Source organism: Centropristis striata, chromosome 19 (genome assembly GCF_030273125.1).
Source record: "Centropristis striata isolate RG_2023a ecotype Rhode Island chromosome 19, C.striata_1.0, whole genome shotgun sequence".
Lineage (NCBI taxonomy): Eukaryota > Metazoa > Chordata > Actinopteri > Perciformes > Serranidae > Centropristis > Centropristis striata.
In genome coordinates, this window is record NC_081535.1 from 28836431 (window position 1) to 28853046 (window position 16616).

General features: G+C 37.8%; 1 protein-coding gene across 1 annotated transcript in view; it reads right to left on the reverse strand.

Annotated features, from left to right (window-relative positions):
• The window catches only part of slc4a5b (solute carrier family 4 member 5b), a 28496-nt gene extending 17427 nt beyond the window's left edge, over window positions 1-11069 (reverse strand). The window contains exons 1-6 of the mRNA XM_059357850.1: window positions 10820-11069; window positions 6925-7054; window positions 6498-6658; window positions 4434-4589; window positions 4152-4259; window positions 2032-2087 (exon numbers count right to left, since the gene is read on the reverse strand). Of these exons, the coding sequence (XP_059213833.1) occupies window positions 2032-2087; window positions 4152-4259; window positions 4434-4589; window positions 6498-6658; window positions 6925-7054; window positions 10820-10889 (681 nt within the window). The 5' untranslated portion in view covers window positions 10890-11069. The remainder of the gene's footprint in view (window positions 1-2031; window positions 2088-4151; window positions 4260-4433; window positions 4590-6497; window positions 6659-6924; window positions 7055-10819) is intronic.
• Window positions 11070-16616: the final 5547 nt, after the last annotated feature.

Sequence of the window (16616 nt, forward strand, 5' to 3'; positions counted from 1 at the left end):
AAATGTGAAAATTAAGCATTGTCAAAACTTTGTTTGAAGCCGGTTACTGTCAATAAAGGCCATGAAAAGATGCCCACACACTCACTACAGCGCCAAAAGTGGGTTAATCTGCTGCTAAAAATAGGCACTATTTACTCATGTTTGTCTGATAAACTACACTACACTTTCGGTGCCCAGCTGTTTTTACTGAGCCCTTTTTCAAAATGCTGAAACTGCTACTAAGGTGCGCAACATGGACAATATTTTTTATCCTGATATATGTCATTTCATATCTGGAAAACAACATATATAATGATATAGCGTGTTTTTGGTAATTCAATAAATAAAAAGGCATTTTTTTTGTATAGACCAATGTACTGTTGGTGGTTTTGTGAGTGAAGTCTGTCTGCTGGCAGAAGGTTACAACTAGCTGCTGGTCCCAGCACTGCGAGCAGTACAGTTGTCACATTATAAGAATCGTCCAGATGTTTCTCCTAATTATTTTAATTGTTTTTTGTCAGCAAATGACAGATTATTTTACACGAGTAAACTAACCCTTACTCGACCCGTATTCACTGTCGGGATAGCAACCGAAAATATCTTAAACGGCCGAAGTTAGAGTGGCTGAACATCAAGATTGGTTTTAAGATTTTTGTGTGTTATGGACAGACGTACTGCTACTTTGTTTGTTACTTTAAGTCGGCAGAAGCTCAGAGGGAAACAACTACTATTAACGACTAATGAAAACAATAAGAAAACAGGGGTGAACAGAAGAGTTCCAGGAGTAAAGCCTGATTTCCACCGGGCGCGTTACTGCAGCGTCACGTCAGCGTTGCGTACGCCGTTGCAAATAGGTAACACTCTAATCAATGAGAGCATTTCCACCGGGCGCGTAGCGTAACGTTACAGCAGCGTCCCAGCAGCGTCTCTACGCGAGCATTAGGTAGGACTTCTATTTCTCCGCGAGACGCTGCCAAATCGCGTGAATCTCAACAGAGCAGATCGCACCAGACAGGAAGTCCGACTCAGAATCAGCGTAAAACACTTCCACCCCTTTCAAAATAAAACACAATACGCAGTGCATGCAGCCTAAAACTACTTCACATCAACATTATGTTATGACCGGGGCACCAGATCAGCAATCAATCAATCAAAGGGTCTCAGAGGATCGACGACACGGACGACAAGAGACTGATTGTTGAAGTGGAACATCATACAATCATTTATGACATAACATATTGTTTTTATAAGGATAGATGGTCAGATCAACAGATCTTTCACGTCAGAGAAGCAAAGTAAGTTGGTTGTTGTTGTTGTTGTTTACTTTATACACACAGTTTATCCATAGACTGTATAAAGAGTTGAGAGTTTATCACGGGATCTTGCGGTCTCCCGTATGGTCAGGATTATCGCGTGATCTCGTTATCTCGCGTGTATACGACCGGCTCGCTAAGCTGTCGTGCTGATGCTGTAACGCGCCCGGTGGAAATCCCCAGTAACAATGTCTTGCTGTGTCGCTCGATGTCAGAACAAGAATAGTAAGAAAAACATTCTTATCGATTGCCTTCTTCAAAGGCGCCGTTTGAAGCTGGATGGAGATGTTTGGGGTTGCAAGACAATGTCTGCACACAAACTGCCAGTGACGTACACTCCAAACTGGTCTATATCCTGTGTTAACTCAATACTTGACAGGTAAAAAGTAGTAATTATCTTCTCAGGGTTCAGAAGATAATTCTTTCTCCATGTGATGTAAATATTGCTGTAACACAGTTCGGCTGCTCTTTCTTCAACATGGCGATAGAAAAACCAAATAGAAAACTATATACAATACATATCTTTTTGCAATATACGTATATACAGTCATATTATCCAGCCCTACTTGGTACAAGGTATATTTTTGTGAATCCTGGATGGGGTGGATGTAAAGTTCGTTCAAGCCGAAACCACAAACACACACACACACACACACACACACACACACTCTCTCTCTCTCACACACACACACACACACACACACACACACACACACTAGATATAGAAGGTAACAGTTACCTGGTCTGTGCTCGGTGTGTCTGAAATATCATTCATGCTTCGGCTCTGGGCATGATCTGTAAACAAACACACTTTAAATTTGTGTTTACAAACTAAAACAAAATTTGTGTCTCAGTGGGATTTTTGTTCTGTAACAGTTCAGTTAAGATGTAAATTTCAAGCCAATTAAAGGGTTATAAGAGCAACAGAGAGGGCATTCAAGTATGTCCACAAAGTGTGCCAGAACTTCACCAGGTCCAGTTGTTTCTGTGGGGGATTATATTTTAATGACTCATTTCCCTTTTTTCCCCCCTTCAAAGCAGATTTGGGAACAAATTGAACAAAGAGAGAATAAGAACATACCACACAGAGCCCCCAAAAAATCCTTTTATAATCCTTTTCACCCAGATAGATTCACAAAATAAATTAGCAGAGGTGCACACAATAGGAGCAAATCTCTCAAATAAACACACACTATTTACGACATATTGTATTCATGGTGAGTATATACACATTGTGGAAATCATGCAGCAGCGGGAAGTTAGTAGGGATCAGTTATTTTAGTTTATTAGAAATATATAGTGAAGCAGAAAGTGGTATTATTAGTCAAGAGCTGCAAATAATGACTGTGCTTTAGTGGTGGAGAACGTACTTTACTTAAGTAAAATTACAGCTACAACAATGTTAAAATGACCCTCTAAAAGTAAAGTCCTGCATTCAAAATACTACTGAAAAGTGCCATATGAAGTAAAGTTACTTTTACTGTTCCTCACAGTATATTGTGAGGATTCTTTAGATCTTGACTGCATTTCCTTCCTCATAAAACAATTTTTCTGTATACTTCTTCACTGCCTTTGTTGAGTTTTACACAAGTAAAAGTACTACAAGGATTATAGGCAAAGTGTATCAGCAGTAAAAGTGCATAAACTAGCTTGCAGCGGTGTATGAGGTAATTCAGATCATTACTATGTGAAAATACCAATATAACGATGTAAAAAAAGACTCAATTACAACTAAAAGTCCCCTATTCAAGATAGTAAAAGTACAGAAGTATTACCAACTAAAAGTACTTGAAGTATCTGCAGTAGAGAAGTACTCATTGTGCAGTAAAATCTCTGTGTGCGGCATCAGTGTTAGAGAAGCATGTTACTGAAACTTTGAGCTACTTTATATACAGTTTACTGCAGTGGTTCCCAACCTGAGGGGTCGGGGCCCTCCAAAGGGTCACCAGATAAATCTGGGGGGTCTCCACATGATTAATGAAGTTTAGAGGGTAAATCTAAAACTGGGTTCACTATTTTAGTAGCGAGTGCAAAAAAAAAACATACATATAGCGAGGTGAAGTGGACAAGGCTTGTTTCAAAATGAGAGTGAATCTTGTGTTTGCTTTCGCTGCTGTTCAGCTGGAGACAAAGAACCATTTTAAATGTGTTTACAAACAGTAAGCGACAATTTCTGCATTTAATGTCTTAACAATGTGTTGTATATTTAAAGATTGTTATATTTTGTTTATGTATAATCTGAAAACTAACTAAAAACTAAATCTATCAAATACAGTAAATGTTGTAAAATTGAGGTATAAGGTGGCATAAAATGGAGATACGTAAAGTCGAGATAAAATGAAAGATGCCTTAAAATCCCTTTTAGATCACAAGTAACAGAAGTTATCAAATAAAATCTCAAAATAAAAAAAATCTAATTATTAAGTGTTTTTGCATGAAAAATGACCAAAACGTTACGTTTATTTACGTTTATTTTGTGTAAATCAACTTATTATGATCATATCCCAGTTAATTTTGAGAACCTATTAAAGAATATTTGCCAAACAGATGACAAAATAACAATTTCTTTGTAAGTTTATATCAAAATTCCTGTAAAACAGAATTTTTCAATTTCAATTTCAACCGATTATATCACAACTTCGACCTTTGAAATGCAAAGGATTTGATTTACTGCTCTAAAATTCAGTTTCACTGGGGAATATGTCACAGTACAGAAGCTGAAGACGCTCTCGCTTCCTTTTCACTGGGAATTTAAGTAAAAAATACCTTGAGTAAATGTATTTTCAATCACTGATGTGCAGGTGAAAATAGGAGGGGTCTTGCGGTGCAGGAATGTGTGTGTGGTGTGTTTCGACTCACGCAGGCGGCTAAGGCTGCTCGACTGCCGAGAGCGTAGGTCTTCTGTGGAGCGGTGGATCCCAGAAGCTGAACTAGGACTATGACTCAGATTAACCTGAGGACTACGGTCTGACAGAGCAGCAGCAGCAGATGTGAAAGCACAGAAGAGGTGATTTTACCAGGGAAGGTGAAAAAAAGGTGGTGAGGCAGAAAACAAAGAGGAAGCATTAGGAAGCGATTAGAAGGTTAGAAAACTTTGCTGATTGTCAGTTGAGAAAGAAAACAAACGGAGCACAAACTCACTGGAAGGTGCGTTGGAGGACTTTCCTATGTCTGCCAGCGAGCGGTGGATGGGTTTCTTGGTCTGGTGACGGTGCTTCCTGAGCAGCACGAAGCTGATCTTCTCCTTCAGATCCGGAGGAATGAGACCGTCAGCTATCTGCCGATCCACAATCTCGTCTGGAGGAAAAAAAGTTTACAGCTCTATTAAATGGAGATAAACAATAAAAACCCTTTTGTGTGCATTTAAAACTATTTAACTAACTAACTAACTAATTTACTACAATTCAAACAGCTGCATTTTATTATTTATGTTGAAATCAATGTAAAAACAAACAGACACTTGAAACTTGCTTGATTTCTTTCTTTTAAAACAATAGTTGCATGTAGGAAAAGTTTTGAATTCTTCATTTTTTCCTTGTGACAAAGTTTTTTTTGGAATACGCTCAAAAAGGACAGTATGCAGACTATCTTAACACTTCTTGGTGTGCTGGTGATGTACACTCTTATCCCATAATGCAATTCAGCAAATAAAGAGGTGTGCTACAGCTAGGTCTGTCACAATAATTGCAATATAGACTTATCGTATGATATATGTACATGAACAGGATAATTGTGTCTGACTTCAATATCTCCTGTTGTGTTTTCAAGTGGGTTTGTTTACTTAATAACATCAGCAACACTTCAGCCAACACAATGTTTGACACTCACAGCAAACAGAAATAAAACATATTTTCTGCTTTGTTCTTTTATTTATTGGGTATATTTTAAGGGTTTTTTTTACATTTATAAAAGTTCATTGCTCTTTGAAATTATGTAAAAGCATTCAATTGTAAGCATTATATCAGTGGCATAAATTGGTCTTAAAATAACAATAATATTGTTCATTGCAATTATTTCTGGGATATATTGCCCAACAGAAATAGTTATCATGACAAGCCTAATTACAGCTTCAAAAATGTAAAGTGAACTGCAGATGGTTGTGATTCAGCTCCAGAAACATCTTTGAATGTATTTATTTTTTAACTTTTAACTTTTTCTATTTTCATTGAGTTGGTGGAGACCAAAAACAGAGCTAAAAGGGAGTAAATATAGGACACATTGTCATAAAAATACCAAAAATAAAATAACAAATAAATGCTGATGTTGTTCTGTGTTTGCTTGATGTTGAAATAGAAACTAAAATTACAAGTTGGGTGACAATCTGTTCATGTTTTCAGCTCATTCAGCTGTGCACAAGTGGGGCAAAAAGTCAATCAATGCTTAAAGTTTAATTGGGAGTGACAATGACACTGTGAGTTGCTATAACTGCATGCATTGCATAATTAGTTAAAGCAGTGCATTGATTTATTTGTGGAACAACAGGGTTCTGTGACATTTTGTACATAGAACATGATGTATTCTGTACAGTATGAGGAGGTGGGGCGAAGCTCGTACTTGTACATTTAATTATAGCAGAAGTGGAAGAAGTATTAAGATCTTTCACGTGAGTAAAAGTAGCATTACCACAGAATAAAATACTCCACAAGCAAAAGTCCTGAATTCAAAATGTTAATGTTATGTCATCAAAATATCATTGAAGTACCAAAAGTGAAAGTATTCAATTCAGAATAATGTATATTATAATATGTAATCATATTTATTGATGGTGTAGGCTAATTTGAATTACTTCATGTATGACTGAGTAGCTTAATCTATAATAATTTATCAATATTTATCAATGTATGATTTATTATATGAGTTACCTATTGCAAAAGTAACAAAAGTATGTCAAAATAAACATAAATTCAAATTATTTAAGGGAAAAGCAGCAAATTTTCAGCTTAGGAAGCTGCTATAATAAAATGTTTTTGCATGAAAAATTACCAAAACTAATAATGACTTGTCAGTTTATTTTGTTTAAATCGACTAATTGACTTTGTATACAAAAATCTTACTATGCATACTTTGCAAATAACTAGTGACTGATGTCTGGAAGGCAGAAATTCCATCTCCTGGTCAAATTTGTGTTTATTATTTTCCAAGCAGGATTGATTTGTTCAGTTGTGATTAATGAAAACATTAGTGGGGAATTTCTGTCACACTCACCAACGATCTGTGGCAGTGAGTAGCCCTCCAGGTCGAGCAGGATGCTCCCTGTCTGCAGACAGGTCCTGAGCTCAAACAGGCTGTGGAGGGTCAGCGTGGACACGTGAGGCTTGCTCCATCTCTCTCCTCCCTCCTCCACCTTCTCCTCAAACTTCACCCACCTACAGACAAGGGGGGAAAATGTGATTTAGCTCTGGAATTCAGTCAATGAAGCTGTGTTATTTGACCAGAATGATTGATTTGTTTGAGGTCAGGAGTGCCACCCAGCTGGATACAGTTATGTAATCTAAACTGTAGTTTTAATCACATGTAGTGTTAAAAGTCGTGTCACCATGATGTCTCCACCTCTAAATCCCATCAAAAGTGACCCCAAATCCTAAACTAATGAAAGCTCCTGACCCTGTGACGCCTGCATGTTTGTGTGTACCTTGCAGACTCTTTCCACTCTAGCTCGCCCCCCTCGTGCTGCAGCGTGTCCATCTCAGTGAACAGCGTGGGTGTCGGGGTGCTGTCATCCTCCCCCAGTATGTGGCGCAGCCGCTCCGCTGCAGGAGAAACTGCAAAACAAGGACAAAGTCAGTTTCAGAACATATATAAATCATTATGTTCTCCTCAGTATGAATTATAATAAACTTTGGTGATCCTCTGACCTTTCCTCGATCTTCACCTCCAGGTCAATAAGGTCATTTTGTCCAATAGTTTGGTTTTTGACCAAATAAACAGACCAAATAACAGCCTCAGAGGCTAACGATGATGGTGAACATGCACTGAAAAAAGAACCAACTTAATTGAATTGTTTCATTTGGTAACACCTAAATTAATTAAGTTCTTTCAAATTAATTTAATAAGTTAGATTAACACAATTGAATTTAATTGACAGAAATTAATTTGAAAGAACTTAATTCATTTAGGTGTTACCAAATGAAACAATTCAATTAAGTTGGTTCTTTTTTCAGTGTGGTAAACATTACCCAAATATAAAACACATATAAAGTATATTTTCTAAAAGCACATCTGATTTACTTTAGTTGATTTTTATTGATGTAATCAGCACATTTAAAGAGGTGTTTTTTACTTATTGTATTTAAAGAGGTGTTTTTTACTTATGTAAGTCGCTTTGGACAAAAGCATCAGCTAAATGACATGTAATGTAAAGGTGTTTAATTGAAAGACGTACTTAGTTTAAATAATTGGCTGTTCCAAAACAACACTTAATGAGATAAGCATATATTTTCCATTACTTGTGCATACTTTTATTTACTTATATTAATTTTAAAATATGCTATGAGTATCAGATGCATCTTTTTGTATTTTTGTAGCAAAACTACACGTTTTTGCATATTTGCAACATATTGTAAATACTGAAAAATATTACGCTGAAGTATACTTTCTGATGGAATTTAAAAAAACGTAACACTTTTTATGTACTTAAAGTAAGTACACTTGGGTTATACCCTTGTATACTTACAGTATTCCAAAGTACACTAAAATTATACTTCTGAAAGCTTCACTTCTTAACATTTTCTTCTGGTATCAAAAAAAAATCATACCAAAAACTATTTTAAGACATGTACATACACGTAGACAAAGAAAAAACTGAGAAATTAACAAAGACTGTATGAAAGAAGTGGACATGACGTCACCTGAAGGTTTGAGGAGTGCTGTGAAAGAATATGGCATTCTAATAAATAAATAAATATATAAATAATCTTATCTGTCTATCTTATTTTTTTTTTAGCTAGAAGAAACCATATTTGGTTGATACACTAAGGACTGCTTTCTGGTCTATTTGACTCTAAATAGGACCATGATTTACTAAATGAATATCGTGCAGTATTGAGGAAGACTTGCAACAAACGATTGAGACAATAAACTCATTATGAGAATGTTTACTGAGTTTAGAAATCAAGCGAAAAGTAGGGACATTTTCACATACACTTCTATGTAATCTGATGGAGGTTTGTTCTTGGAAATGAATCAACAAATCTGTTTTAGTGCATCCAATTATGCATTTTTCCTTACAAATCATTTTAAATTGTCAGGTGATAGCGCTTAAAAAAACTGAAAACTTCTTTCTTCAAGACTTAAACTCTTGTTAACAGTAACAACATCATCAGTATCAGTTTTATTCTTGTGTGGAATAAACACTGCTGCTTCTGGGAGCCACAAGAGGACTTTGGTCTTTTATTTTCCTACTACTCTAGTGATTTTGCCTTAATTACACAGTTTACTGTGTGGAGCAAAAACAAAATCCAGGCTTTACATGTAACAAAAGTCCTTTGTTGTCTGAAATCCCACATTACAAATTAGACAGAATGTATTTTAACTGGCCAGACGTAAGAAACATCTACCTCTAATCTAAATAATCCCCACTGCTCTTCTTTAGTGAGCAAACAAGAGAGTCAGTTCTTCTAATGACTATCTGATCAGCCAGAACCTTTTTCTAATTTCACTCTGAGTGGATCAATCCCCATTAACATCCGAGCCTGGAGGCTCTGTTCACTGTTCACACCCCACCACTATCTGTGTGAGTCTATCAGCATGAGAATGTGTGTGTCACTGGTCTCCCCACTTCCTGTTGCTCAGTTTGTAACTTTCTTGAAACCCAAAAGCCAATACACATGAACTTGTCGATCTGAATTCCGGTTTTAACCGTTTAAAGTGTCACGAGCATCATGTGACAGTGACGCTCACAATGTCAATCAACACCTCAATGGAACTATTATGTAATCTATGTTAACTATAACTATAATACAATACAATTTTCCACAAACACTTTCCATTACTATTTCAGCTCTGTCATTTCAGTTCAGGTCACAATCTGAGGTCTGTTTATGTCCCCAGTTGGTGTACTTATGTGTTTCTCCAACTCGAGCTGATCATGACCTACTATGTTTGCATCTTTAACTTCTTAGATTCCTATGCATATAACATAAAACTTAACCACAGAGCTTTTCAGTGTACTTCATGACTCCTTCTGGTTTTCCTGCTAGAATATTCTGCTCTTATAAATCTTAAAAATTGGCTGTTTAATTATAAATTCTGTCAGGCTCTACATGATCATACTTTGCTCATCAGTTTGATAAATGTTTAGAGTTAATTTGTGTTTAATGGCTGTTTAATAAATTCTGTCAGACTTTACATAATCATGCTTTGCTTTTACAGTTCGATAAATGTTTACAGTTTATATTGTGACAGCTGATAGAGGGGCAGAATGATGGTTTGGATTTGTGGTATTTCAAGACTCTAAATTAAAACTAATGTTTGTGTGTTTGCCGGCTGTGTAAATGGAAATATAACTTCATGAGGTGGTAACATTGTTCCACCATGTTCCACCATCCCCAATAGCTAAAAAAATGCTATTTATATTGCTTTAAATAACAAAAAATAGATTTTAACCACATAGATGAGAGCAGCACAGGGTACTTAACCCTTGAGTTATGAAAAAGCACTCCCTCAAATTTGATGGTTATTGCCATTTTAATACCATACAATAAAAATATCGCATTGCTTGTCAGTCATAGCAACCAGAAATGCTGTGGCAAATCATGTTATGTCTGCACCATTATACAGGGGGTTGATGGGGGTCCTTTCACAAACTACCCACACAATTCGATCTCCTATAGTTCTTTTATCATTAATGCAAATTTTAGACACACTTTGAACTTGGATTACTTCAGGGAACAAGCAGATGAAGCCGTTTTACGTTTTACTACCCAAAAAGACTTTTCCCCCCAAGACTTACATTGCAAGAGACATCTGTAAATCAGTGGATACGTTTCTTGGAGTGTCACAGTGCCCACAAGATAACTCGCTTCATTATCAGGATTTGGTTTGGTTGTGTCCCAGTTAGCCAATTTTTATCCTTTCTGCAGACACCCTGAAGACACAGATCTCTTGTTTTATAGTACGTAGCTCTTCAAAGAAGTCTTCAATTTGTTTTTTTAATTGTTGATTTGTAAATGATGGCGCAGCAGATTTTAAGCATACTGCCACGAGTGTTCCAATGTTTGCATCGGAACTTCTAATGCATTTGTTTTTACCTGTGACGTATGCCTGCTCTCCTCATAGAGTCACAATCAAGGACTTTCCAAGGGGTCTCTTGGGCAACATAGCCATTTAAAATGCAAATACTACATTAATTATATGCCAGTATAAAATATTTATACAATAAATCTATACAGAAAGTAGGTTATGTCCTTTACTAATTGATAAACTGTGTTAATTGTTACTTCTATTCCTAACAAAGCAAATACAATGATGCTGCAGTTTAACCTAATTTCCTTGAAGGCTTTTCTCCTCTTCCTTGGTGCCATCTTTACCTATTTGGGAGCCAGGTAGAGTCCAGCGGGAGGCCATAACTGAAGGAAAAGACAAGCTGGAGCCCTGCATGTTCACAGGATCCTCTGACCAGAGACAGTGAGACCCAAACGTAAAAGGAGACGGATCCTCAGGTTGGTTTGGGGCCAAGAAAGAAAAGAAGTCCTCTCGTTGAGGCTGAGTGTCCTCAGCTCTCCACCATGAGTGTGGAGAAGCAACACACTCACACTCCTTCTCACGTTCGTCCTTCCTGCTCGTTTCTCCGCTTTGCTGCTTCAACTTGTTTGAGTTTTACTCCACAGCCAGTTGTGTTATTTCAATTAGCCATGTATGATTTAGCGTGAAGTCGGTCTAAGTGGTCAGACCTGAACCATTAGATCAGTCGGAAAAAAAGGTCTTCTCTAAGCTGCGGCAGAAATCCACTGAAATCTCCAAAGCAGCAAAGAGCCAGAGGCTTTAAGAGGGTTGACACACACCACAGGGCCCTTTAGTACTCTCCTCCCAGAAGTCCATGCGCACACACACATACTCAGACAAAAACACACACAAGCAAGAAAAGCAAAGACATCCTCAACAACATAACTTCTACTCTCTTGCTCTCATGACCCTGACAGTCCTGCATCAGTGCCTCTCACTCTTCACCTGAGGCCTGGTGTACAGTGTGCATACTTGGCATGAATCCTGACCGGAATCGGCAAAAATACAAAGCATACCAAACACAAAACACTCACCGTCACCCCAAATAACACACGCACACACACACACACGCACACATGCCCACACAGCTCTGAGTTCCTCAGCTCTAATCAGCTTACAGGCTTCAGACTTCATGGCCCCCTGGGAACAGGGACCATGCTGCAAAATATTCATCACATACATGCATGCACTAGCAACTTCTACCTCAACACACATAGATCACGCCTGGTCATATGCCTCTCACTGCTGTGTGTGCAGTACATTGGGCCTTGGTTTAAAAACAAGTTTAATGTGCTTGTTTTTTTTCTACTTAAAATAGCAGTAGACAGGTTGTTTTTGCTTTGACCCAACATTGTTGAAAACCAATTTCAAACCAGAAACGGTCAACAGGACATGACATGACCCCTGCTCTATCCATTTGGCTACACTGGCGTCAATCATTGCACAACTCAAACAGGAAGAGGACAGCACTTGGGTTTTCCATAGAAATGTCATCGCTATAGAGCCTTGTTGACGGAGCAGGGAAAGACACCTATAAAAACCGAGGTAAAACAAGAAAGAACCTTGGACAGGTGTTCCCTCTGCGGAAAGAGCTTTGGGACTTGAGAGGGTTACAAACTGCAAACTAAGAATCTGCAGCCATGTTTGCAGCTGTCTGAGGCTGCACAGAAATGTTAAGTACAGTATTGGACAGATTAAGATTTTGACCTGATTATGTCACCACATTAAAGTTATAGCAATTCATCCTCATGATGAATTAATCATTAATGTCTGAAACATATTTCACAATTGTGAAGCTCATGGTTGTGCTAAAGGAAAAGTCAGAGGATTATCAAAGTCAGGAGGATTCATTGTCTGGGAATCATGAATATTTGCATAAACTTTCATGGCAATCCATCCAACTGATGTTGATATATTTCAGTTTAGGTTGTGGTGAGCCAACAAACTCCTTGAAAGCCCAAAGTAGTCGTAGTAGCTCACTGAATTTAGTTGGTATTTGGAGTATAGACGCCTGCTACAGACATTCATTACGTCCAAGAAGTACTCACAAAAACCCAAAATCAAGTCCTGTAACCAGTCAAACAAACCCGACAGTAAAGCTACTTTACCCTTAAATCAGCTCGGCTTTTGTAAATGTTATTTTATGTTATTTTCCACCATTCTACTCATTAATTTTGTTTTGTTTTTCCATTTTTAACCTTGTTTTTATACTGTGTTATGTATTTGTTGTTGTTTGTTTTGTGTTTTTTTGTTTGCATTGTGTGTTCTTTTCCTTGTAATGCCTTGCCATGTCTCTACACTGTCAATCAATATGTGCTGTGTGTGAGTCTGAGTGTGTTTGTGTGCGTGCATGACTAAATGCGTGTGTGCATGTTTGTGTACGTATACTTACAGATGTGTATGTGGGGGAGGGAGGGGTGGGTTTTGTCATTTTATTGTTTGTTTTTATTCTTATTTTTTTGTAAAGCACTTTGTGTTGCATTTTTATGTATGAAAAGCGCTATATAAATAAAGTTTGATTTGATTTGATTTGATTTGATTTGATTTGATTTGATTTGATTTGATTTGATTTGATTTGATTTGATTTAATACATTGTATTGAGTTCAGTATTGTACACAATCACATATCGGAACATGCGTCTTATACAGCCAGGTAGCGTCTGACCTGAGGGGTCGGCGTGCTCTTGGCGCTCTGCACTGCCCTCGTCATCGCCGTAATTCTCCTCTCTGTCGTGGGAATATCCGCGGTGCGAGTGTTCACGGTGTGTGTGGTGATCGTAGTGTGAGTGCCGTGTGTCACGGTCAGGGTCGCTGGCATAGGAATGATGTCTGCGCCTTTTCCGTCTGTGGGAAACTGGAACACCGATGTAGACCGGCTGGGCCTCTGAGAGAGAGAGAGACAGAGAGGGAACATGTAAGTGCTGGATCAATACAGCAACAGCTTGTGGAAAGATATGAGAGCAGAGTCCTCATTAGTAAGCAAGTGTAACAGAGATGGGAAACACACAGATACATAGGAATTTCATGCTTTGCTTTGACAAAGTGTCCATCTTATATTTATGCCAATAAATCTTTCAAAACTCAGGTTATTTTAAGTGAATTGAACAAAATTTGTCCTGAAGTTAAAGGGAATTTGGGTAATAATTTCTTACCAAGAGCTTTATAATAAGAATCAACAGCACTCTATGTCTGTACAGTAAGCTTGGCTTAAGTAAGCTCAGCACAAAGACTGGAAATTGGCAATTTCCAAATAATACCAAGCTATTCCTACAAGCCTGTCTCCAAGAAAGTTGGGACACTGGGTAAAATGTAAAAAACAGTTTGAATATCAAATATCAAGAGGCTATTTAGCAAATTATCACATTTGTTTTATTTACACTAGACAGTGTCCAAACTTTTGTGGACTCTGGGTCGTACATTTTCCTGATTACACATTCCACACTTATGCTCATGTTTTTTTAAACAACAGTCATACATTGTTTGGGTTTTACAGCCATTATGTTACTGTTTCAGCTCAAACAACAAAGCTAGAGATTAGCTGGTGAGGAAAGAGTGAATAGAGAGTGAATATTGGACTTACATCAGGCCTGCGATATGTGTAGATCAGCAATTGTTTGCTGACATGTTCAAACTTCAACTTTATAAGTTGACAATATGGTATTTTTACGATGTTCCAAATTTTCTCCAAACAAAGTGACAGCTAATCGCATCAGTGTACAACAAACCAGCCACCACATAGTTAACCCAGGGCTCTCAGGTGCTTCTGGGCCCACTTCACAGATGGTTCTCTGACTCACAGACTGTTTGTATAAGCCTGCCATCCGCCAGCTACTTCAGATAGAATTCCCCTCCCCTTTCCACTATCTATGTGTTACACTTTTCAAATTCCCTGATGCTATGTGACACAACAGCCACCATCCCAGAGCTAGCAGCCTACACGCTGAAAATGTTCTGGAGCATGTAAGAAAGCAGGCATGTTTGGTCATTTAGTTAGTTGTTGTGAAGACACACTGTAACAGATTGCTGTAAGAAAACAGCCATATTGTGACAGTAACATACTGTTTTCCATTAAAAAGGTATTATACTGTAGAAAACAATGCATTCTGGGCAATATTTGTAGGTAGCTTGTCGTTTCCCATAAAATATAAGTCTCTTCTTGTCCACATGTTTAATGGCTGTATTTTACTCACTAAGTCATTCAGTATATGGTATATTAAAATGACTAAGGTTACAGTGAAGACAGCGCTTAATTCATAGTAATTGGCTTTCAGACAGTAATATGCTCTATTTACAAAAAATGACTGCATTGTATACTGCAACAATATTTCAACTAGCTTCAGCATTATACTGTGTTTTAGTCTACTGTAAAAATCAAGGAGATACAGGATTGTACTGTAGTTCAGTATGTGGTTTTATCACAGTAACATACTGTAAAGTAAATAACAGAGGAACTGTAAAATTAACAGTAGAATGCTGGCAACCCTGCTGCCAGTATTTTACTGGTAATTTACAAGACAATTGTTTACAGTGCAAACAAAGAATATGTTTAGAAGCTTTGCTGTCTCACAGATTTTCTTGCACATCTGTGGTTTTAACGAGTCCACTGATATCCTTCAGAGCTAAGGTATAAGCAGGCTTCACATGTAGGGTGCAGATGATCAAATTATGCATGTCTTTCTTAATCAGAAGTCAAAAGTCTTTTCACATGGTCGACATAAAAGCTTTCATGTTTTCTGTGGCCACCCAAGACGACTGTGATTGGTTTAAAGCAATACAAACAACCCAGAGCATTTCTCCCTTTGTGATGGCTTCAGCCAGATCTTTTTCCAGCACTGGCACAGTGCTGAAATGAAGTGTGGAGATTATTCTGACATGTGAGGCAACTCAGTTTTTAATCCAGCCTTTCTTGCTGTTTTCTCACCTTCTTCATCATCGTAGCGCCTGTGACCTCGACTTCTCCCTCGCTGCCAGTCATGATGATCCATCCTGAAACAGACAAGAGTAAGAGGTTCACTCAGAAAATACAAACACCAGCCACGTTCTCGCTTTAATTCTTCATCTTTAAAAACATGGCATAAACCATAACACCACACATTTTAAAGTACATTGTTTGTAAAGGTGAGGGGAATCCTCCTGGCCTGACAGTGACTCGTACTGCACCATGTGAACTGCTTGGCCACATGGTAACACATGTGCTGTGGAAAACCTCAACAGATCAATGGATGACAAGAGGAAAACTCAATGGAAAACCCCAGCAGCCCTTCAGGACCAGACTGCTGCTCAAACCAAGCTGAAGACCAAAAGGAAACAGCTAGGAATTCCCAGCATTCCCTAGGCTTTTCCTAGTAATTTAGTCAAAATAATCCAATATTTTAACATTAAAACCAATGGTATGTATGATAAATGACATATTTGCACACCAAAGTACCTCTCAATCATAAAGAAAATAAAAATAAATCAAAGCACATTTGTAAATTACAGTAACACCCAGACGTATATTTATAAAAGTTATTCGTACATAGTGAACTGATCACTGAGAATTAGATTTGGGGGAGTTTTCTAGGCTGATCAATAGATGTCATTTCTGATTGCTTACTAGTCCCTGAAGCCTGATCACTGACTGTGAAGGACAGTCACATGAGTGCAGTCATGCACACACACTCACAGGCACGACCACATACACACACACACACACACACACACACACACACACACACACACACACACACACACACACACAAACAGACAGAGTAATGAGAGGCGTTTTATTTTGAACATTTTCAAAACTGTTAACTGCATTTTTTGCATGTACCACGTCTTACAGGCCCACTCTGCCCCCTCAAAATGATATTTATAAACAGCTCATTAGTGTTGCTGGCAATAACCTTTTGGGAAAAAAATGCAATTATGAAGGAGACAAGATTGGTCAGATAATTTCCCCCACCATCTATTCCAACTCATGACTAGATGGTAATGAACTGACTGTACCAAAAGTAGCCATAGATCAAATGGTGCAAGGCCAAAAAATTTTTGACAAATTAAGTTTTCTGACTGTGGGGTAAAAAGTTTGACTAACAAATCAACTTCACAGACTAATGTGCC